General features: G+C 38.1%; 3 protein-coding genes across 6 annotated transcripts in view; 1 reads left to right on the top strand and 2 right to left on the bottom strand.

Moving 5' to 3' along the window:
* LOC126367789 (gamma-aminobutyric acid receptor subunit delta-like) overlaps positions 1–18,699 on the top strand; it is a 45,682-nt gene extending 26,983 nt beyond the window's left edge. For 2 of the 4 annotated variants that reach the window (XM_050011533.1, XM_050011530.1), the window contains exons 3-10: positions 8,919–8,986; positions 9,440–9,660; positions 11,206–11,288; positions 12,481–12,633; positions 14,187–14,403; positions 14,549–14,762; positions 15,048–15,158; positions 15,764–18,699. In XM_050011533.1, the coding sequence (XP_049867490.1) occupies positions 8,919–8,986; positions 9,440–9,660; positions 11,206–11,288; positions 12,481–12,633; positions 14,187–14,403; positions 14,549–14,762; positions 15,048–15,158; positions 15,764–15,988 (1,292 nt within the window). In that variant the 3' untranslated portion in view covers positions 15,989–18,699. The remainder of the gene's footprint in view (positions 1–8,918; positions 8,987–9,439; positions 9,661–11,205; positions 11,289–12,480; positions 12,634–14,186; positions 14,404–14,548; positions 14,763–15,047; positions 15,159–15,763) is intronic. The other 2 variants (XM_050011532.1, XM_050011531.1) reach the window with 2 other exon arrangements.
* LOC126367736 (uncharacterized) overlaps positions 1–23,422 on the bottom strand; it is a 558,664-nt gene that overhangs the window by 423,393 nt on the left and 111,849 nt on the right. The gene's annotated exons all lie outside the window — the stretch shown is intronic.
* Positions 20,437–23,053, bottom strand: LOC126367840 (mitochondrial inner membrane protease ATP23 homolog). The gene is made up of 5 exons (XM_050011611.1): positions 22,644–23,053; positions 22,375–22,420; positions 22,211–22,292; positions 21,331–21,555; positions 20,437–21,023 (listed from the first exon to the last, which is right to left on the bottom strand). Exons 1-5 carry the CDS (start codon positions 22,870–22,872, stop codon positions 20,829–20,831), a joined length of 777 nt encoding a protein of 258 aa, XP_049867568.1. The 5' UTR covers positions 22,873–23,053; the 3' UTR covers positions 20,437–20,828.

Genomic DNA, 23,422 nt, shown 5'->3' with positions numbered 1-23,422 from the left:
AGTTAATCACCGAATTGGGCAACCATCGAATTGAGAAAATGAAACATCGAATTGAGAAGCGGCTCAGTGAATTGAGAAAATGAATCACGGAATTGAGAAATAAGCCAGCGAATTTAGAAATGCTGTCAGTTATTATAGAAATAATGCAATGAATGACCAATAATGATGTGGTATGGGCATCTGATGAAGAGGAATGGAAGTCATATTAGATGGTATGTGGTGAGTATGAATGTGCATAGACATAAGGGGTAGGAGACGACCGAAAAAGGTGTGGATTGGATTGCGTGAGGACGGATATGTGTATGAAAGGTGTATTAAGATGACGAAAGACAAACAAATGAATATCGTAAAAGATAGGAAACTTTTCCCCACGAAGGGAAGAAAATGATATATTTCATGTCTTGCCTAGGCTTGACCATGTGAGATTACACCTTCCTCACTTCCCTTTGACCTGCGTATCCACGCTGGTGGAGGAAATACCCAAGCTAGGTCGAAGTCCCATGTTTTGCTGAATGCATCTATGAAAATAGCACCTTTGTCCCTCACATCTCAAGCCACACAAATCGGAATTACTTTCGAATGAGAAGTTGCGAAAAGGTCTATCTGAAGAATTCCCCGCTTTTTGAATAGAAAGTTCGTCACTCGATCCGACAGATGCCAGTCCGCTAGAGATTTCTGCCGCGAGAGGCTGTCGGCAATCTCGTTGAAAACACCTAGAATGTATTAAGCAAAAATTTCTGTTCTGTTCCTTTGAGCAAGTTCCAGAAGTTTTGCTACTAGGTCTGTTAAGAGACTGGATTTTGTTCCCCCTGATTCTTTATATAGGACACAAACGTTTTGTTGTCGGACTGAACTCGTCGTTCTCGTAGTTGGGGTAACGTCATCTGAAATGCTCGGTATACTGCATACAGGTCTTTGCGATTTATATGCCACAAGGTTTGGCTCTTCTCCCAAACTCCGCTGATTAGAGACTCGTTGACATGAGCACCCCATCCGTTGTCTGAAGCATCTGTTGTGATGAATACTGTGCCCTGATATGTGAAAATTGTTTGTCCTTTGTGAAGGTGTTCCAACCACCAAGAACATTCCTGTAGAGCTTTTGTCGGTATTAGAAATTTCCGTATTTTCTGGTGTTGAGGAAGACAAATGGCTGCACTTTGAAGACGTCTGATATGTAATCTTCCTAGAGGGACCGTGAAAGATTCAAAACCCAATTTCCCTACAAGACTTTTTCCTGTGACCCAATTCCAAGTTCCTGATTTCAATACTTCCATAAGGATACTTGTTAAGTTGTCTATTCTGCTGTCCGGTATAAAGGTTCTGTTTTTCTCTGTGTCCCACATTATCCCCAAGTAGTCTAGACAATGGGTTGGTGGGTTCAGAGATTTATTTCTGTTTATTTTCCATCCAAGCTTTTCCAGATAATTTACCACGTATAAGGTGTCTTCCTCTAACTGGTCTTTCTGTTGATTGGCTAAGAGGAAATTGTCGAGGTAAACTATCACTCTTATCCCCTTATACTGGACCGCTGCACAGCTAAGGGTTTTCCCTTAGCTGTGTTTGATACCCTTGCAAATGTGAGCGGTGCAGTCAATAGGCCGAAAGGTAGGCAAATAAACTGAAGTTTTCTGTGTTGTGTACTATTGTCAAGAATTTTCTATGACCTGTCTTTATAACTTTATATCTATTTTAATGTAGCATGGTATTCATCTTGTGGCAAGATAGCATTTCTTCTCTGCTCAATAGCTTCTACCTTGCGACCGCATACACATTGTAGGACATCATCCGATATATTTTTGAAACCTGAGTTTGATCCCAAAAATGTATCCTTAAGATCCTGTTTCAGAGTAGGATGTTTGGTTCAAAGTTCCTTCATAGTATTGCCAAGCGTTTCTCGTTGCAATAACAAGCCGTGTAAAGTCGTCCCGAAACCGGTTTCCTGCTTTATCAAAAAATCAGCTGCGGCGTTTGACGAGTTAAACTTCTTTAAGCAAGGGTTAACTCAAAAGACGTGAAAGACGAATAACGTATCTGCTTTTATGCTAGTTCACCCAACCTCAAGCACTTGATTCCCTCAAGGATCTTGTTCCTTAGTCATGGAAGCGAAATCAAAATCTTCTACATCTTCTTCAGGTAATAGATCCGGAACTTTTCAGGTGAATGATTTCGTTGTATCCTCCTCAAGAAATCCTTCGTGCGAACGACATTCATCGTCTGAAGTATTATCGAGCCTCTTTGAGTTGTTGGAAAGCAGGTCCTTCATCTCACTAAAGTTCTGTTCTAATTTATCGACCCTGGACAATTTCTTTGACTTCGATGATGAGGACCGAACTGTAGATAGATCGTCTGTATCTTCACTATCTGCTAGCTCCTTAGACGCATCCTTACGGCTTAAAAGCAGTGGTTTTAAATTCAGCGAGTGAAGCCACTATCAGCTCATTTAGAACAGCTGATCCTCTGATCCTTGAACTGATTTAAGGTGTGCCAATTATGAGACCTACACAAAAGGGTATTTTAATTTTCATATCCCGGTGGGTCTTCTCCAGGAGGGATGTACATTCTGAGCAATATGCTCTTGCAAGCTCGACTGTCGGGAGAGCGAATCTAATTGTGTTCAGAACAAGCGGGTCCAAGTTTGGGCCTAAGAGGTCTTGTCTCGTGTGAGGAATGACTTTCCACTGGAGCCATCCCTCCGGCAAATACGTTCTGGCAGTTGGCTTTATTCGCTTTAAATTTTGATTGAATTATTACATCTAATACTAATAATGTTCTCATAATAATAATAAACTAACCTTCTCCCTAACCTACTCCTTCGGAGTAACAGGCGTGATGCCATTTGTTATGTAAACATTATCAAATCTCAATTCGATGCAAGTAATTCTCAATTCGGTGCCCCATTTTCTGGGGAATTGAGACCCATTGAATTGAGAAAATATCACATTTCATCAATTATCTAGTAAAGTTATCAATTAAATCAATTAATACAAAACATACAGTCAAATATCACCTAAATACTTAATTAATTTAGCACATATATTATTAAATACTTCATAAACAAAATTAATATCTTCCACCGATTTTAGAATTGACCCTACCCCAAAAAAAACCAACGATTTCGACCCTTCGAAAAACTCTCCTCTATGCAGCAGTCCGCCCATCCACACATCTCGGGCACTCGGGCGCACCTGGCTCTCCACGGGAACCGGGTAGTGGTGATAGTACTGCGCGTAGTTAGTGATGTAAGTTGACAAAACTTAATTTCACCGAATTGAGACACATGCTGGCTTCAAAATTAAAATATGTTATTGTACTAAAACTAAAAGGTTCACAATAAACACAATTACGTATTTAGCTTTATTAACTATCCCTTGTTCTGTGAACGTTGGAATTATGTTTTGGAAACTAGTAGTTTAGAAGTTACGAAGCAATAACGAGTCAATTCTGGAATGGCTTCACGTCATTTTAAGCCAAATTCTGCCCGTTTTCAAACTTCGGGATTTTTTTTTGACGCTTTTATAAAACTTTACGGTCTTCTAAATTACCCTCCACGAAGCCAAGAGTCCTATAAATACGTGAGTATTTTTTCCAAGTACGTAATTAGATGCTACAGGTACTTTTTTCACTGGAATCACTCAATCGGCTCTTCCCGTAGAAATGCCCATCATCATCATCAATTTAAGAGCCATGCTCTTGTCGGTGTAGCATTTTCCATTCCAGTCTATCAAAGGCCAATTCCTTGACTTCCCTATAAGACACGACGTTAACCTTTTCTTTAATCTGTTCCATGTAAGCTCTTCTTGGTCTTCCCCTTCCTCTCTTTCCTTCTAGCTTTCCTTCTATGATGTTTTTAATGAATTCGTCGTGTCTTATTAGGTGTCCAATCATCTTGCCTCTTCTGTCCTCAATTATGTACCCGAGTAAAAAGAAAATAAGTAATTATCACGTTAAAACTGTACAACGTTTTGGTGTACGTAACGTGGAACGTCCCTCATTGTCATGGAATGTTTATATTGTATAAGTAACGGCAAGTCATCTCCAACCAGAACAACCATGAAACGTGTTAAACATAATACAGGGTGTTAGTGACATCGTAACGAAAACTTTGAGGGGTGATTGAGGACATGATTCTGAGATGATATCAAGTGAAATTTTACGTCGCAAAAGTATGGAATTGAAAATAATAAAAAGAAACACAAAAATTTTCAGGAATATTCAGACTGAAAATTCCACTTGATATCAACTCAGAATCATGATCTGAACCATCCCCCTCAGTATTCGTTACGGTGTCACTAACACCCATACCTACTTGTATGGCTACCGTATGTACTTTTACGGGGTGTAAGTGACATCGTAACGAATACTGAGGGGGATGATTCAGCTGATTATTCTGAGTTAATATCAAGTGGAATTTTCCATCGCAAAAGTATAGAATTGAAAATAATTTTAAAAAACTAAAAAAAATCATGAATTTTGCGACGGAAAATTCCACTTGATATTAACTCAGAATCATGGTCTGAATCATCCCCCTCAGTATTCGTTACGATGTCACTAACACCCCGTATAAGACTCCCTATAAGAAGAAGTATGTGTCCTACAGAGAGACTTATATATACAGGCTATTTATATTGTTACGTTAAGTATATTGTAATATCTACACTCCATTCTAAAGTTTATATAAAAATGAAGAACTTTTAGCTTTACGACTGAGCATTATTAAACCAAAGGACACTCCCTGTGCATTCTTTATTTTTAGTGTAACATCAAGGTATGAACGCCAACGAAAGGTCAACATATTTATTTTAAAAGCCCATTACACTTATTATACTGCAGTAATAATAAATAGACTTTATTGTAGATGATTTACTGTTTATTTTTCTCTTTTTGTCTATCTAATTTGCGTCGTGTTTTCTCACCATAGTATTATTATATAACTTGCATACGTCTAGTTGGGTTACAGTCTGAACCTCAAAAAGTGTATTATTTCATAAGATTTGTGTCTGTAACTTGTTACGTGTGTTTATTATTAAATAAATAATTAAATATCTATAAGTAGGTGACATTTTCCCAGCAGTGGGTTCAAATAGGCTAGTAATAATAATCACATACATACATAAACAGCCTATATAGGTACGTCCCATTGCTGGGCACAGGCTTCCCTTCTATCAACCAGAGGGGGTATGGAGCATACTCCACCACGCTGCTCCAATGCCGGTTGGTGGAGGTGTTTTTACGGCTAATAGCCGAGACCAACGGCTTAACGTGCCCTCTCAAGCACGAAATCATCTTACTTTTTCGGACAATCAGGCGATTCATGCCTGAAAAGTCCTTACCAGACAAATGACAGTATCACAACGTGATTTCGACGATGTCCTCATCGGTAATCGAACCCGGACCTCCGGATCGAATAATAATCACATTGTAATAATAATCATCATCATCAGCCGTACGACGCCCACTGCTGGGCATAAGCCTCCCCCAAGTAAATATAAATATAAATAATGCACCATAGAAATATATTTTTTTAACGATAATGGGTTTATGTAAATGCAGTGATGAATGATTGGGGGTTGACGACTGTTGGTGCGGTTGGCGCGGGGCTGTTACCAATCCATACTATAAAAAAAGAAACAAAAAAGAAAGATGAAAAAAGAAAGTAAGATGATCCGTGCCTCGGAAAGCACGTGAAGACGTTGGTGCCGGTTACTACCTACTGATGTAAGTGTGTAGTAGTTACATGAGCCGTGTCAGGGACCTTTGGCGGCGCAGTGATAACCCTGATACCAAGGGATGGTGAGGTTGGTATTCCACCTCACAACCCACACGATAAGAAGTTTTAATTTTTGACTTGACATAGAGGCATAAAGGATAGCAGTACATACTAGTATAGGAAGTACATAAAATACGCCTATAATCCGTAATTGGATGAGCAGAGCCACTTGTAATGTAAGACAACTTGCAGCAACAGTTGAACCACTCCACACACATTTCATACAAAACACCTCGTTTTACACGAACACTACACATTGACATTATCGTAAACGCGCATCTCAGTGTGTGACGTCAGACGCCATAGTTAGTCCGAGGGGGGTTGAGGTAAACCTAGCTCAGTCGCTGGTAGAGGGCGGAGAGTTGCCGTTTTATACACGTACTTAGTCATCATCATCACCAGCCCAGTAACGTCCCCACTGCTGGGGCACGGGCCTTCCCTATGGATGGATAGGGAGATCGGGCCTTAAACCACCACGCGGGCCCTGTGCGGATTGGTGGTTATTAACGACTGCTAATGCAGCCGGAACCAACGGCTTAACGTGCCTTCCGAAGCACGAAGATGAAAACTTTTTTTTTTGTGGTCACCCATCCGATGACCGGCTTTTGCGAAAGTTGCTTAACTTCAACAATCGCAGACCGAGCGCGTTTACCGCTGCGCCACCGAGCTCCTCACACATACTTAGTATTTATTCCTTATTCTATGGTTGAACTATAATATCTACCTATACTTAAATATCTACATTTTTACTTTGTATAAGTTTGTATAACACTGTGTAAGTATGAAGAGAAAGTTAAAGTTTTCACGAAACTGAAATACGGTATGCGGCATACCCGCGGAGACATCGCGAACGTCACCGGCGCAGAAGCAAATATTATAATTATATTTCATAATAGCACAACGTCATTTTAACACGATATATAACATACATAAACAAACTAAATAGACGTCCCACTGCTGGGCACAGACTTCCCCTTAATCAACCGGACTTAATCGAGCATACCCCACCACACTCCTCTGCTAAACTGCGAATTGGTAGAGGTGTTTTTTACGGCTAATAGCCCGAACCAACGGCTTAACCTGCCCTCTGAAGCATAGAATCATCTTAGTTTTTCGGACAATCAGGTGATTCAAACCTGCAATGACCCTTGTCAAACAAAGGACAGTATTATAAAGTGATTTCGACAACTAACTTCCACTAACTCCACCACCATTCCACTTACGTACTTAACACGATAATATAAGGGAGGTGATCCTCGCTTTGCACGGTTCCTTGCCCAGGACTTGGCTTGGCGGTGCATCGCGGGAATGATACTAATAGAAGAATCTTTGGGCAGGGCGCACTCCGTGGTGGTCTTTTTTAGATAGACGAGAGGCGTAGCCCTGGATATATTAAATATCATCATCATCAATTTAAGAGCCACGCTCTTGTCGGTGCAGCATTTTGTATGCTACTTTTTAGGGAGAAATAGGGCAGTGGTTAAATATAATGTGAAAAATGTATGTAAGTAATTTATGAATGTGGAGGAAGCAATAGAAGTGTGTCAGGATCGAAGCAAATGGAATTCTATAGTCTCTGCTTACACCGGTGGGAAATAGGCGTGAGTTTATGTATGTGTGTATGTATGTAACACACACACACACACACAGATACATTTATTATACAGATTTATTTTACAGAATTTTATAATCTTTATAATTTTGTTGCGGCTCTAAGCCTTTGTGAAAATAACAGTCAGTAAATATACAGCGAATAGCTTGCAGAGAAAAAAAACAGATATTAGACGGAATCATGCTTGCAATTAAACTCACGCTCGTGGGCCCTATTGGAGTAGGGCCACATGTAATCAAAGGCAAGTTGAAGCCACTGTTGATACGAAGTCTTAAGATGAATATGACGACCCTTGTGGTGACAACGGATAGATAGGTAACGGATCAGCCGATAATTGTTTATCATTTTAGAAAGGATCTCTCGGGTTTGACTACATGCCCGGAAGACAAGTAGCTAAACGTATTCAATAGGTTCTAAACGACATCGTATTTACAAAAACTAAACAATATAATCTACTAGCAACATATTCAGTAAGTACCTAATACATAATAGCCAACAATTACATTCATAGTGTTAACACGTTCACTGTGTATGAACCACATATGGGGCAATACATTCGAAATTTAACATATGTGCATGTCCAATATGTGGGGCACATTTTTTCTTGCCAAAGTGTCTCTCCCTCTCTCTCTCTTTATTTAAGAGCTGCGCTCTTGTCGGTGGAGTAATCGCCATTACTCGATAGATAGGGCGTGTAGAACGGTGGTTGCCCCAATCGCCTTCCGTTCCGCAGTACACCGAACAATTTCTCAATCGCTGATGTTCTAGCTAGAGCCCTACCAGAATCCATTTTACTCGGCCTCCAACCAGTACTGATACCGCTGCTGCACGGCATCAGGGGTGCGCTTTTGAAGTAGCGGCGCCTACTCGCTACGTCACAAGATCATCATAGAAGCTAAGTAGCATTTTATAGGTTAGCCCGTCCCAGTGAGCTACCCACTACGTTCTGCTAATCCTGACGCTTTTTGGTCGGAGACTGCTTATTTTTATATTCGCAGCTAACCATCATATCTGATGGCCGTTTCACTATTCAAAGTGTGTCTATGTACATAAATTCTAATGTGTTTATTGAAAAATAACATGGCACATGAGGTATTGATATCAAATTTTCAGTTACACAGTGAACGTGTAAAAGAGTAAAAGTTAAACGTTACTTCGCCAATGGCATTAGCTATTCCGGCCGTCTTTTAAACGTGACTTATTGTAGACTTGCCGCAAATGACATTAACTACATGGCTGGACAAATGGGGAGCGCTGACAGCTCACCTTGCTGAAAAATCCTCTTTCAGTACATAAGAAAACATACATAAAAAAGCTTTTAGCATTGATTTAAATTCTTCTTTATTTATCACAAACGAGATTTAGTGCCAACTCTATCAAGTCTACCTTTTAGCCTTGACATATTACCTACCGAAGTTCATGGTGAATCCGGTTGTCTTGAAGTCTATTCTTTCGTATGATCAAAGACTAACAGAATGATGGCAGTAAACTTTTCTATAGATCAGGAGGAAAATAACTTGTTTCTCTTTTATATTTCAGCCAAAAACACAACAGTCTACATTGGTGTGAACGTCAACCGAGTGTCGGGGGTCGATGAGAATAGAGAGGTAAAAATGTATACTTATTTCAAACATAACACGATCATCGCACATTACGCCTGTACCCCCGAAGGGGTAGGCCAAGGTGTATAGTGCTTACACCCGCTCCTTGCCAGCTACTTTTAAAACGTTTAAAGCTATGTAATAGAGGGCGAGCCTTGCCAGTAAGCGGGCATAAATAATGGAAACCACGTGATTTTAATTGTTTATGATCCAATTATGAATTCAATCTCATAGAAGACGAATTCAGAGGTTTAACAGCCTGAGCCGGGATGCAAACCAGCTAAGTTACGAAACAACCCATCTTCTTCAAACTTAAGATCCACGCCCTTGTCAGTGTAACATTTTTCATCTATCTATATCCAAAACCAATTCTTTGATTTCTTTATACGACGTTCGTATTCTTTAATTGTTCCAAACAACCATAAACCACCGAATAACCAGACCACTTTCTTGTCCAAGGAGATAACTCTGGACGTGTTCCTCCAAGTGTCCTGGCAAGAGACGAGACTGCGCGTCCCCCCAGGAATGCCGTTCATCGACCTGCCCTGGGAGTTCCGCCAGCTGATATGGACCCCGGACCTGTACATCATGCAGCTGCAGACGATGAAGATCCTGTCGGTTCTCCAGGAGATGGCTTCGCTCCGGCTCTACACCAACGGCACCGTCTCAGTCAGTATTGGGTTCGTCCTTTTGTTTCTTATGTTTGGTAGGGCTGTGAGAGCCTCAAACGGGTCTGCGCTGACGAGTGTGAGACCTCAAAGCTTTCCAATTTTTTGCGACCAAATATACCAGAGGCAATCTTCTTGATGAAAAAACGCTAGCAATTAAAAAAAAAACATTTCTTTCAGGCAACTTAGCCCATAGATAATTAGTAACAATTACGTAATGAGGAGCTCGGTGGCGCAGCGGTAAACGCGCTCGGTCTGCGATTGTTGAAGTTAAGCAACTTTCGCAAAAAAAAGCCGGTCATAGGATGGGTGACCACAAAAAAAAAGATCATCTCGAGCTCCTCCGTGCTTCGTAAGGCACGTTAAGCCGTTGGTCCCGGCTGCATTAACAGTCGTTAATAACCATCAATCCGCACTGGGCCCGCGTGATGGTTTAAGGCCCGATCTCCCTATCCATCCATAGAGAAGGCCCGTGCCCCTGCAGTGGGGACGTTAATGGGCTGGTGATGAATTACGTAATATGTTAGTAAACAGACAAAGAATTCAGTTCGGTAGAAATTGCTTTGGTTAAAATTGTGTACACTAATAATGAGTGGGATTGAGTAGAACCAGTGGAACGTATAGCTAAAGGATGTTTCTGTTACATGAATATAAAGTGTAATCAAAATCAACGAATAAGTAGTAAGCAGAAACATTATAATTTTTAAGTTGTGATTTGCTGACATCGTTGCTGAGATAAAACGTGCTCAATAAATGTTATAAGAAAGGCATTTTGCTGAAAAAAGACGACTAAATTAAACAATATTGACAAAAATCTTCTATTGACTTTGCGTTTAAATGAATTCTCATCGCACTTTCCTTATATAAGTAACACTACCGAATGCGAGACAACGTGTTTATGTACTGGCCATAAAATCTTAATGGCACTGTAAACATGTTATGAGCAATCTTCGAGTGAATATCCAGACAATCAACTCTTGCTTCAGACACGTCTAGATGTATCAAAACGGTTTATTTTTGCAAACTATGCAATTTCACTTCAAATACAATGATACTAGTTTATTTTGGCAGCGTGTTCTTGAGAATGTTGAATGTTGTATTATGTTGTTGTAATAACTGTTATAACGAAAGTTATATAGTTACAAATCCTCCCTTAAAGTGGAAATCGCGTAAGCGCTTTTGAAAAACCACGTCCTGGTGTGATTTTCAGATTGTCTTCACTAAAATCTCGAAACGGACAGACGGTCACATACTATTTTCAATTCATACAGCGACTAAACGTTTTTACGCGGATTGAGACTAGCTCGTATGCAACATCCAGAATCCATCAGAATGTAATTTTTCAAAAAAAGCGCTTTCAAGGTTTTCACTATAAAGGGACGAAATGTACAAAAACTTATAAAGGATTAGATAAACGATAAAAAGTATGATGAAGATTACAATAAAATAATACAACAAAACTGAAAATAAGTATGTCAAAAGCCGGAGGCCCGTGCTGTAGAGCAAGAAATGTACACCATATAGTCAAAATTCATGTTTTCTTTTGTTTGTTTTCAGAGCAACAATAACGATCAAATGTGAGATGGACTTCGTGCTGTATCCGCTGGATGTACAGAATTGTGCGATAGATTTTAGCAGCTGTAAGTGATGAACCCAAATACCAACACTCCATGGTCAGGCACGCAAAGAAAAGCACACATATTGCTATCCTAAGCACATCCGTGAGATGTCAAATAAACCCTAACCATGCATAAAATGTAATTACTGAGTGACATAGAAATTTATATTTATTTTCTATGGTCTATGTCTCTACAAAGCAACATGGAACCTCCGGCGGACCAGAGTGCACGAGGGAAGTCCGTGATACTCTATGTGTACTAATGTGTAGTATTAATAAACTACTTCGATACTGATCTCAAGTTCATGTCAATGTGACAGTTCTCATATAAAAACAGGGACTTGAGCATGATCTTGAGGGCAGTCTCAGCTGAGATTCGTTTATTAATACCACCCTAAGACAAAGACAAAATTCATAAATTTCCAAAAATAACCCCAAATTCCAAGAAATATCCAACCTAACTACTCAGCAACATAAAATAGTTTGTTTCTAGACAAATATTAGACTCCTAAATTACCATGTAACCACCGAGTCTGCCGTACCGTCCTAATTTGCGGGTAGTTTACGATCGCGGCCATTGCATTCATTTACGAAATATTATCTACAGAGCACGCTCGAACTAGTATTGATTTTGAAGCTAGAATCTAGCCGTCTATCAATGAATTCTTATAAACCAAAGGTATTACAAAATGGCTTCCAATCCATCTTTAATCATTTCTTGTATAAACTTTGGATTGTGTTGACCTTTACCTACGAAATACATTTCCAAAGTTGGATTCATATAGAGTAGCTGAATCGAAATCACTTTTGATTAAATTGCATTCATAATTGAAATTTTATTGCTTTTTGATAACGCATATCCTGTCATAAGTTGAGTTTTGTCTCTAAAAAAGAAAAGTATGTAAGTAAGTAAGTATGTTGTACAGACGGTTCGTGTTTGATCGCCATTTTCCTTACGTTATGGAAAAATGTCGATAAGATTGCGGTAGAGTATGGATTTGACGTCTTTGCATCCATACTATTTTTTGTGTTTTCAACGACACTATCAAAGCCTCTGGAATCTAACATGATGTTCTTTAGCCAGAAATATAGAACTCATGCGAAGAGGATCGGCTTGTTACAATCGGCAAAAATATAAGTAAATCGTAAGCAAAAGTCATCAGTCCATCAGTAAAGACAATGGAAATGAACCCCAAGTGTTTACCCATTTCCAGACAAGTACACATCCCAGGACGTGCGGTTCGAGTGGCGCGACGTGGCCCCGTGGACGGGGCTCGGAATGAAGCAGCGGAACGAGTTCAGGCTCCCCAAATACGTAGTCTCCTTCGTCACGGACAAAAGTAATCATATTCACAATTTTGGTGAAGGTAAATGTATATTTATTGCTTTGCTTACGGTTGCGCCCTGTAACTAACGCGTAGGTACCCACTAACGCCCGCGCGCCGTTGGCATGACGCCCGCTCTGCTCGGCCCGATAGTTCTCAAAGGCTTTAAAAGTACTTAAGACTTTAAAAAGAGAGCATACTATCATCGTAATATCTATCTATTTGTTTAATTTGAGCCATAAGTTCATAACAAAATAGAATAAAAATAAATAGAATAATTGTTATAAAATGTGCTCTATTTCTACCGACACAGGTTCCTGATCACTAAGTTAAGATGATCAAGATTTTGTTGTTTAGATTATCTTCTAAAGCATTACAAAATTATATTGGTGGACGGTTATTAACCTTTGGGTACTGTAAAAACTATAACTAAGAAACAAAATATGTGGTAAAATGTCAATGCTTCTGGAAAATGATGCAGTTTCAAGGAACTTTACAAACCTACTGTCGGGTTGTGTTGTCGCTAAATAAATTTTGTCAAGCATTAAGAAGTAAGTGCTGGTCACCATAAACACAAGTCTGCCTAAGTACTTTTGAAGCTAAAAATACGGAAAAGTGACAGAGGTAAATCTTTGTAATTATATTTAGTTGGATATTTTTCAATTGTATGGATTTGTACTTGTTTTATGGTCTGTATCGCATATAGTTTGTCAAAAATGTTCCAGTACTGTTGGTGCCAAGCAGAATATTCCATGTTTGTGATGTACATTTGTTCCATGTTTAGTGTTAATGTAATTTTGTGCTTGTCTCGTTCATGTCCAGTATTATTTTTGCCTTTTATTTTGTCGTATTCTTCACTCGTATTTAGATATAGTTTATTATTTATATCTTTATTAATATCTATTTTAATTATATCTACGTAAGACATTTCATTAATTGGTTCTATTCTATTTGTGATAGTATTTTTATGTCCAAATGTTGGTGTTATATAGTGTACAAAGGTAGATAGAGTATTGTTTATTTCTGTAATGTAATATTTTTATTGTAGGTAGAACTTTTTGAGCAAAATATAAATCAACTCTATTTGTTCATTGTATCACTGTTGCGTATTTGGATAGATAGTTAAATTATGTTTTAAATATTAATTGTAAAGCAGTGTAAGTTAGTATGTTGTTGCATATGTTTTTGTTCGTCAAAAATAGGGTCATTGATCTTGTTGGTACAATTCTGATAGATACCCAATAAGCAGATCGACTGTCTGCTATAAATCAACTTTGTGGTAGGTAAGTAGTATTAAAATTGGCATCATACGCAACCGATCCGCAAACGGGATTTAAACCAAGAGGTACTAGCAATGCCAATTTGAAAACGCTTAGTGCTGCTGGCGAGAAATCTTTGAAAATATACTATCACTTTTTACTCTATTAAGAAATAAGCAGGCACAAGAGTATCTGTAGCTGAGTATTTTACTGGTTGTACTATTCTTGAATTTGGTTTAACTACAACAAATTTATACCTATCAATAACCAGTATGTATAAACCAACACGATCAATGTCACCTACTTAACGAATGGTGGTAAATGACCTAAGGAAAGGCCTGAACAAACTTGCAGGTCCTCATTCAGCAGCTAGGTTGCAAATCAAGCTCTCTCGGGAGTTAAGAGGGTACCTGCTAGAGAGTTATCTGCCCTCGTCACTCTTCGTCATCATATCCTGGGGCAGCTTCTGTGTCATCCCGGAGATCGTACCTGGTCGCATGGTGCTTCTTGTGACCACGCTTCTCTCACTCGTCACTATGTTTGATACTGTCAGGTATGTTGTAATTCTCACTTACTTTATGAATGTCTTACTTTTAGCATAATATTACATTTGCAATATTTAAAAAAAAATTACATAATCTTTTTTTCCGAAGTTCTTAAAACATGGCAATATAATGCCAAAAACTTACTTTTTCTAGCACAAACTCACCTGATGCCCTAGAACTGAAGTGCATCGAGGTGTGGCTGATCTCCTGTACTATATTCGTGTTCCTGGCGCTGATGGAATATTTCGTGGTGCTGTTCGGCATCCGCTACGACAAGAGTTGGAGCCAACGACGGCAAGAAATACGTCGAGCCGCGTCCGCCGTCCAACTAGCACCCCCTCAACAACTCCACCTCAACCATTCACAGGTTAGAACCCACCAAACATACTCCTTAGATAGATCTTCCAAAACTTATCTAAAGTAGACTTGATGACGCACTTTAATAACTCTATCACTGCACGCTGAAAGACATTTGCCACTCAGTATTTGCAACAGTAAAATTTAAAAAGTAGTTTGACGACAGCGTCAAGCAAATCAAACTTGATAAACACGGTATCTGGAAATCTGTGTCTCGAAGGAAACTTACACTATTAGGTCGTTTATATCTGATGGTTTAACAAGAGACCGTTGACCTGCTGTTGTAAATACACAGAGGCTGAGCACGCCGACCATGGCGGGCACCCCGCAAGGCGGCGTATTCTCCCCGCAAATCATTGACGACGAGGCCCTCAAGCAACAGATGTCGCAGATGACTATCCAGAGGGTAAATATCCACTACAACCAGCAGTTTCACAGCTAAACAACCTATGACGGTACTAACATCGCATGCTACCCATTTTTAACTTAGAATCATTGTCATCAACAACAAAATTTTAAAATTAGGCCACTTTTTAGTCACCCCCATCGGCAAAAAGGAATTGGAGACAAAATAAGGTTGGATGTGAAACAAGATCTGTTAGTAAGGTAAAAAATAAAATTAACTGGACACTGCACTGTGTGGCCAAAGCTCAACACAGTATGGTTTGTAGATCACGCAATAGAGGACGATATCCGCGGTAGTTAGATAGGTATGTACGGCTAGACATAGAAAGTTGATAAATTGAAGTGCCTACCAAAAACTCAAAATTATCAATGGAGAAAGGAAATCTTAGATTGATTTAGAAGTAGAAATTCTAGAATTAAATTAGGTACGTCTGCACAGCTTAAAGCGCATGAATAGATATGTGTGAGTTAATAGAAAGGCTAAATTTTATAACTTTAAATTATAAATGGCTAAACTATTGGCAAGATAAGAATGTTTACAATGTACAGAAGAGTAATTGTTGCTGGGAAAATTTGCCGTTTTTAATTTTGTTAATTCTGTGTTAGGATTCACCAATCTTGGAGAGGATGCCGCGTAATGGCGGCAATTCGAGTTTCATGGCGCGTGTGGCGTCAATGGCGGACAGAGGGGTGCTATTTTGTGGCGCCCAGCATGGGGCGCTGGACAGATTCGCACTCATGCTCTTCCCAGTGTGTTTCTTCCTCTTTACCGTCATCTACTGGACGACATACCTAAGTGAGGCGCACCGCGCCACGCAAAAGGTGAAATGACACTACAGTGATTATTTTATAAAATCTCTCCAACCGCGCGGAATTCTAGGAAATGTGATTTCAGTGCCTAAAGAACGTCGTGACGTAATTGTAAATATTAGATGAATTGCTAGTCGATTTTAAAGATACAGTGTAAGCCCATAATCGCAGACATTATGATTTTGTTCAGTGTGAATTTACAACGAATTTATTGATATTGGGTGCATTGTGGTGTTCCTTGGTAGGTAGGTGAACTTATGTTTGTTTAAAATGCCTTATGGAATAGTGCCTTTATAGCAAATCTAATGCTTGAACACCAATTACATTAATTTAAGAAAAAACTTTTGCTCAGATTTGCTTTGGAGTGCACTGGATGCGTATATCGGTGTAAATAGTTAAAATTAAGCGAGCAACACAGGGACCATGGTAATCCTTAAAAATACTATGTATCAGTACAAAATATTGTTTAAGAGCATAATTCAATAGCAGCCTCACAGGTGCCTTTTGCTCGTGTTATCATTAACAAGAATATTCTACACAGACTTGCCTACCTAGTTATTAACTTAATCTCGTCCTCAATATAATTATAAATAGATATAAGTGAGACTTGTTATATTAGTTTTTAAGTTATTTTTATTAAAACAGTAGTGCTCATTTTTGTTTGTACCTTTAGACTTAACTTTGTAAATATAATAAACCTGTTCGAATCTATACGCGGCGCGTTGTGCGGCCGAATCAAACATATGGCGGTGTATGAAGCGGTCATGAAGCAGTCAAAACGCTGTTTAAGCGAGACACGTCATTTAACTAACCAAGTGATTAGCTTCAGGTAACTAGCATATGCATATGTGAAGTCGTAATGCATACCTTGTGTATGACCGTGCCTTTAGAGGTAAAGACAAATGACTCATCGAAAAAAATATTTAAAGCATTGAGTGGAATTGTTATAATTTATGGTGTTAAAGGGTATTCCTTTTGTTATAAAGGAACAATAGAATCTCAAATGGATGATGATTTACATTAAAAACTGTGTCGACTCGATGAAATATGTACGTAGTAAGTACCTACCCTAAAATACATTATCACTAACAGATGTGTTCAGTGATGATTGAACTTCAGTCATCGTAAATTCACGAAAATTTTGTGTAATTATAACAATGATAACCAAGTAGATCTACTACGCATAATCGTAGAAACTTACGGGATACAGTGAGGGGGCGTCATCGCATTAACTCTTAAAAGAAAAGTCTATAAAAAGAGGAATTGACCAAAGTTCATTTCACCTAACATAACATAGGTAAGCTCACGACTCTATACCAATTATTGGTAGTTAGAGGTGCATCCATCGCAAGATGAAGACTAAGTATCTCCTCACTGAGCTTTCTGTTAGACCAACGTGATAGGTGGTGAACCGTATAGCCGTCTTTAATGGTCGAGCTAACTGTGTTAGTGAAAACTGCACTTAAGGTAAATTGATAACTCATTTGTAAGTCTGGTACAGGAGTTCGAACGCGCGCTCCCCGATTGGGAAGAAAGCCGGCGGACTTGTATTTTCATTTCACTAAAAAACAATATCAGTGTTACTACAAAACAAAGACTAAAAGATAAACTATGTTTAAAATATAATCCGTATACGAAAGAAGTCCCGAAGGCCGCGGCGCTACTGTCGCAGATTCTGCACTATTATGACTTGTCAATTTAGTTTCATTAAAATCCGCCGAATTCTTTCGTAGCGCGAAATACTATTTCAAACCTAGTTTATTTTTAGTTTGTGTTTTGTAGTAACACTGTATGTGTCGACACATGGGGTGGAAAGCGCGAGTACGGTCACGTATGTATACACTTTGGTACCATGTCACATTCACGTTAGTGCGACAAAGTCCTAAAGTGGATATATTATATTGCTCATGACTGTACACAGCGCAGTATAAAATTTCGTAAGCCCTGCCCACTTCTGTATGCCATCTTATCATTCCTATATATATTTCTCCGTTCAGAAACCACAGGACTCTATAGTGACAACCGACGTCTAAAACTGCCTCTAAACGTCCGGGGCTAAATCAAGTACTCGTAAATCAATTTAAATGGCAGCTAAATATATCATGTAAATATTATTATTTAAAAATAATATTGATCAAATATAGGTAATTAGTAGGTAAGTCGATATTGCCAAGTTTGACTTGTTAGGGAAAATAGGTGATGTGCAATACTGGGTGTTATTGTTACAATATAAGGCTCTCGAACTAGTGACATATCTGTTGAAGACGGAAAACCAGCCTTAATGCTTGCTATAGACGGAGTAAGCGGGCGCGTGCGCGGGATATTGTTTCCTCCTGCTTTTCCCGACTCTGTAAGCTAAGCAGCAAGCATAAAACTACTATTGCCTATCGACAGTATCGATAGTTGATGCCATAGTCGAAAGCAATACTATCGATAGTAAGTATTTGTGACGATAGTGGTGGTATTTTTTACGATCTAATTTTAAGTTAAATATCATTTTCTTACCCGCCGAAAAGGAAAGGGACGGGTAATCGACAAGCATAAAATTTATGGAACACACGTCAATTTTAATTACAAATCTAAAACAACCATATAAAAAAATTGCAATGGCTAATAACGCGACAGATTTAAGTTGACAGCACACGTCAAACGGTTTGCATACAAGCGAGATGCTTTTTTGATTCGCCCGGGTTATTCATCCATTTAGGTACTCATTCTTCCTAAAATTAAGAGCTGTCTTTTCTTTTCGGCGGATAAGAAAATGACAGGTATAACTTAAAGCAAAATTAGGACGTGTCTGCAGGAATCGGGGCCAGTATTGATTTAAAATAAGCTAACGATAATGTCGATAGATCGGCAACAGTACTAAAAATCGTGGCTTGTGCACTTATCTCAAAGTATCAACGATCTAGAAGAAGACCATTTACAACATATTAATATTATTAAAAAGGACTGTCTTTCATTATTCAAGCGTAAAATGTGCCTTTATACGAATAAATCCGTCCAGAATTCATATTTAATAATTCTCTATACGGGAAACAATGGTAGATGAATTAAGGTGAATGTTGAATAATAATTGATAATACATATTGATGACAATAATCTTATTTTTTTCTAGATGATTGTATTTAACCTATACAGAATGTTAGTGACATCGTAACGAAAACTGTAAGGGATGATTCAGACCATGATTCTGAGTTAATATCAAGTAGAATTTTCCGTCGCAAAAGTATGGAACGGAAAATAAAATAATTTAATTTTTTTCCGATTTTCCGATAGTAAAATCCATTTGATATCAACTCAGAATCATAGTCTGAATCATTCCTCTCAGTATTTGTTGCGATATCACTAACACCCTGTATTTAACACCGAACCAATCTCCTCGTAGAAACAATTTCTGAATCATTCAACTCTTACAAAGTTCGCTAGCTATTCCAAAGTGCCTATTCGTGCAATCACATCGAAATTTTTGATAATAAAATAAAATTGATAAGTGCACAAGAAACATACCTACAAAATAATGTAAAAAATATATTTACCATGCATCCCTTACGGGGTAAATAAACAGTCCAACATAAATAGGGAACTGCCATTACCTACTTAAAAGAGTACATATCAAAAAGATGGATTAATTATAAGTAACAAATTTCTCAACGATATCCTTTTTCTAGTCATAAATTTATAATGATATAGTAAATAAATTATTTATGTACTTAGTTTCTCGAAGTTTAACTTCCTGCCTGTCCTAGTAATACAACAGCACAAAGTGTTAATAATTATTATTTTAATGCACAAATGAACCATTGTAAAAATACACGGCAGTAAGCTTCAAGAAGAGTATTATGCAATTCGCGCCAATTTTTAATTACCGTGTGAAGTACGAGCAAAAGGCGAAAACAATTTGCAGATATATTCAGAGATGTATTCATTCAACCTAGTCCTTAATTCACCTTTTATGACCATACTTTTTAAGTTCAAAGTATAACTACAGAGGAATAATACATGTTGTGCTGACCCCACGAGTGGGATAAAGGTAGGAGGATGTTAACAGCTAACTTCACTCAATACAACTTAAAATTGGCGCGAATTGTGTGAGCATGTGTATATACGAAACAATGAGTTGATGTCTACTAAAGCGGAGAGAAGCGGAGAAGCGCAAAATCGTCCAATCACAGCACGCGAGACGGTCTGTCGCCTTCTCCCTCGTGATTGGTCAATACCAGCACATCTCTCCGCTTTGATGGAAAGTTGTTAACCTATTCGAAGAGTACGTTAACTGCGCTCAGCTCTACCTACTTAATGATGTTCTTAAAGAAACTTAAAATTGTGCCTTTTCAGCCTCTTGCCTTATAAATAATATATGCAATGTTATCAATTGTTAACTGTGAAGGACAGTATTAATAAAGTTTTCGGATTCTTAGGCAATAAATACTTACCTAATATGATAAATAATGAAATAAAAGACACTATTTTAAATCATTCAACATTTGTTTTATTTTTCTAAATAGTTATTAATTTATTTACATATCTACAGGATCTACGCAGTTCCCTTGAGGTATATCTATAAAATGTAGTGGACATAATATTAAGTAAGAGAATAAAAATACAGGCCATTTAACAGAGACTGCCCATAGTAAAAACAAATATGATTCGTTTTTTTTTTCAGTAATTATAAATTACGTTGTTCGACTTGTCATCGACATGAAAAAATAAGAAGTAGGTATAGTATTTATTACTGTAATAGAGACACTGAAAACCTCTTTGTAACTCCGACGTCCATATTACGCAAACAAAAATAAAGACCTTGCTCACGACCTCAAGATAATATTACACCGTTTTTATTTTGGCTACACAACATAATTTATTCATACCCATAGTACGAAGCCTCCTTGAAGGCTCTTATCATGTCTTCGGAGTTCCTTCGTATCCGTCTACCGATGGGTTCCAGGTCAGCATAGCACTTGGGGAAGACCTTCTCGATAATGTCCACAGCCTCGGCTTTGCCTATCTGTCGCACTGCCATCACTGAATACAGGGCTTTGGTCTTCACGCAATCCTGGTTGGGGTAAAAATTACGGGGTAATTTTTCTGTCTCAAAACAGAGGCAGTATTGAGGGCGTTCTGAGGTAGAACATGCGTGTTTTCATACCACTTTTGAACGCTCATGTCCGATCTACAATAGTTATTTGTCAATAGTGTTTATATCATCCTCATTTCCTCCTTTGTAAGCCGCTACATATACCGAAATAAATATTCACAAATATGTATGCACCAACATTACAGACCTTCCTATTGACCATAGTACGACCATAGTGACCATAGTGTAGTGACCATAGTACATAGTATCTATCAGTAGTACCAACCTGATGAGCCTGTTTGATCTTTGTCCATGAAGCATCCCCCTGCGACCACGCACTGGCGAAGGAGCAATGTGTTAGGTTGGCAGCCCTGATCTCCGTGCATGCTAGGTGCTCCATGTTCTTGAAGTCCAGCTCGTTGCGACAGTAGTCAAACATGTGGATCATCTCATGAGCCAACACACCTTGAACCATGCCCTTGCGTGTTGACACGTTTTGGCATACCACTATCTATAATTGTAAAGAAGTAAAAATAATTTACTAAGGGTATTTATTGAGGTAACCAGAAAGATGGTGGAGTTATCTTCATTATAGCTCAGAAATTAGGTGGCATATTTACCTAAACTTGAACCTTCAAGTAACGGTAATACATTCACAGCCTTACCTAACTTTTTAAAATTACAATAATTTTATTTAATATCAGAACAATAAAATTACTTATTATAATTAACTTATCTTAGGCAGCCATAATGTGAGTTTTAATTTTGAATAAAACCCAAATCTTCAACTTGAAACCTATATTAATTACAAAATTGTTAGGTGATGACCAAGAGGTAGGAGTATAATATATGTAGTCCCTAACTCCTAGGAGATGAGGGATGGAGGGATATACTTTAGTTAGGGATGACATGATCTGCATTTTGTCTAGACAAAATGTCATCCGAGAGTGATAACTGCAGACATGGTTTAGAATGGCGCATGCCAGAACAAAACTTAATATGGCTCATCAACTCAATGTTTAATATGTATTACCATAAAGTTTAGGTAATCATGACTCCAAATTTCCGATCTATAATTATCATTTAAAAAACAGGATTATCGAACAGTGGATATCAAAATAATAAAATCAATACTGATTAATAACACTGAGAAACAATACACATACCTGATTTAATTCCGGGTCATAGCCACCACTCACAGAATAGTCACAAACTTCACAAGATATATGCCTCCGGATGTCAATAGGGCTGGAAGAGACATACTAAGAAAATTAATAATCAATTAAAAATGTATAATTGGTCTGGAGATTATAAATGAAATAAAACTAACCAACCAGAACTTTTTAATGCAGCCATCATAACCTTTACTATTGCACCTGAAAAACAAGTAAGTAAAAAAAAAATAGTTTAATAAAATTAAAAAAAAACTACAAAGAATAGATTTAACTGTTCTCCGTGTACTATAAGTACATTCTCTGATATGTAGATGAGAAATGATATTTTACAAATGTGATTGTAAAAATATGATTTTAAGTTTAGTTTCTAATTTAATAGTGAGCATTCACTCAACCTGAAAAAGAAAAAAATAATAGAACTTACTGTTTTTCACGCATTCCACAACATGCTGCTCGCATTTCAATTTCTGGAGTTCTTCTTTACCTTCTTTGCCTATGAGAATATTCCCGATTTTCGGCGTGAAGGTTCCTCGCCTCTCTGGGTACAAATCATACCCCCAGGCCTCATTTTTGTGGCTCTCAGCCTTAGACTCTGCTCTAACTGCATTTTCATTCAAATTATTTTCAGATTTACTTTGAGTTTCCGTCGACATCGCGATTGCACAAGAGTAAAATCAGACTTATAGGTTAGGTTAACTTTAAATAAAATATTAAATGAAAACACTGTTATTTCAATTTCGGTGTTGCATAACACGTTTTGTAACGTGACAACCTACGATTTACTCAAAATTATAGTTAAGATACCTGTAAAAAGCCAAATAAACAGCTACGAAGCAATCATTTTTTTTTTTTTTTTGGTTTGGTTTTCCCCGAAGGGTAAGGCAAAGGGAACTATGCCCATACAGCCATGTCTGACGTATTTTTTTTCTTGATGATTAATGAAATGATGAAAGGTGATGATGATGAAACCTAAGCCCCCACCCTCGGAGTAGACTCCTACTCCGAACCCCAAACGAATTAACTCAAAAGTCCGCATAAACTTTTGAGTTATGAAGCGGCTTCCTGACACGAAGCGAAAATAGGCAGATACACTTTGTTTATTGAATACTCCAATATAATAACACTCGCGAATGTCTTCCGACTAACTTAATGCGATCATTAACCACAAAACACCACTTCGTATTAATTATTTAGATCATTCAA

Source organism: Pectinophora gossypiella, chromosome 6 (assembly GCF_024362695.1).
Source record: "Pectinophora gossypiella chromosome 6, ilPecGoss1.1, whole genome shotgun sequence".
NCBI classification, from domain to species: Eukaryota; Metazoa; Arthropoda; class Insecta; order Lepidoptera; family Gelechiidae; genus Pectinophora; species Pectinophora gossypiella.
This window is presented reverse-complemented; position numbering and strand designations above follow the sequence as displayed.

What these genes read in the sequence shown, in the direction of transcription:
- LOC126367840 (XM_050011611.1), bottom strand. Translation starts at nt 22,872, where the DNA reads ATGTCGACGGAAACTCAAAGTAAATCTGAAAATAATTTGAATGAAAAT. An exon ending in TGTGGAATGCGTGAAAAACA is followed by an intron (nt 22,421 to 22,643) that starts GTAAGTTCTATT and finishes CTTGTTTTTCAG; the next exon opens with GTGCAATAGTAAAGGTTATG. An exon ending in AGATCAAACAGGCTCATCAG is followed by an intron (nt 21,024 to 21,330) that starts GTTGGTACTACT and finishes TACCCCAACCAG; the next exon opens with GATTGCGTGAAGACCAAAGC.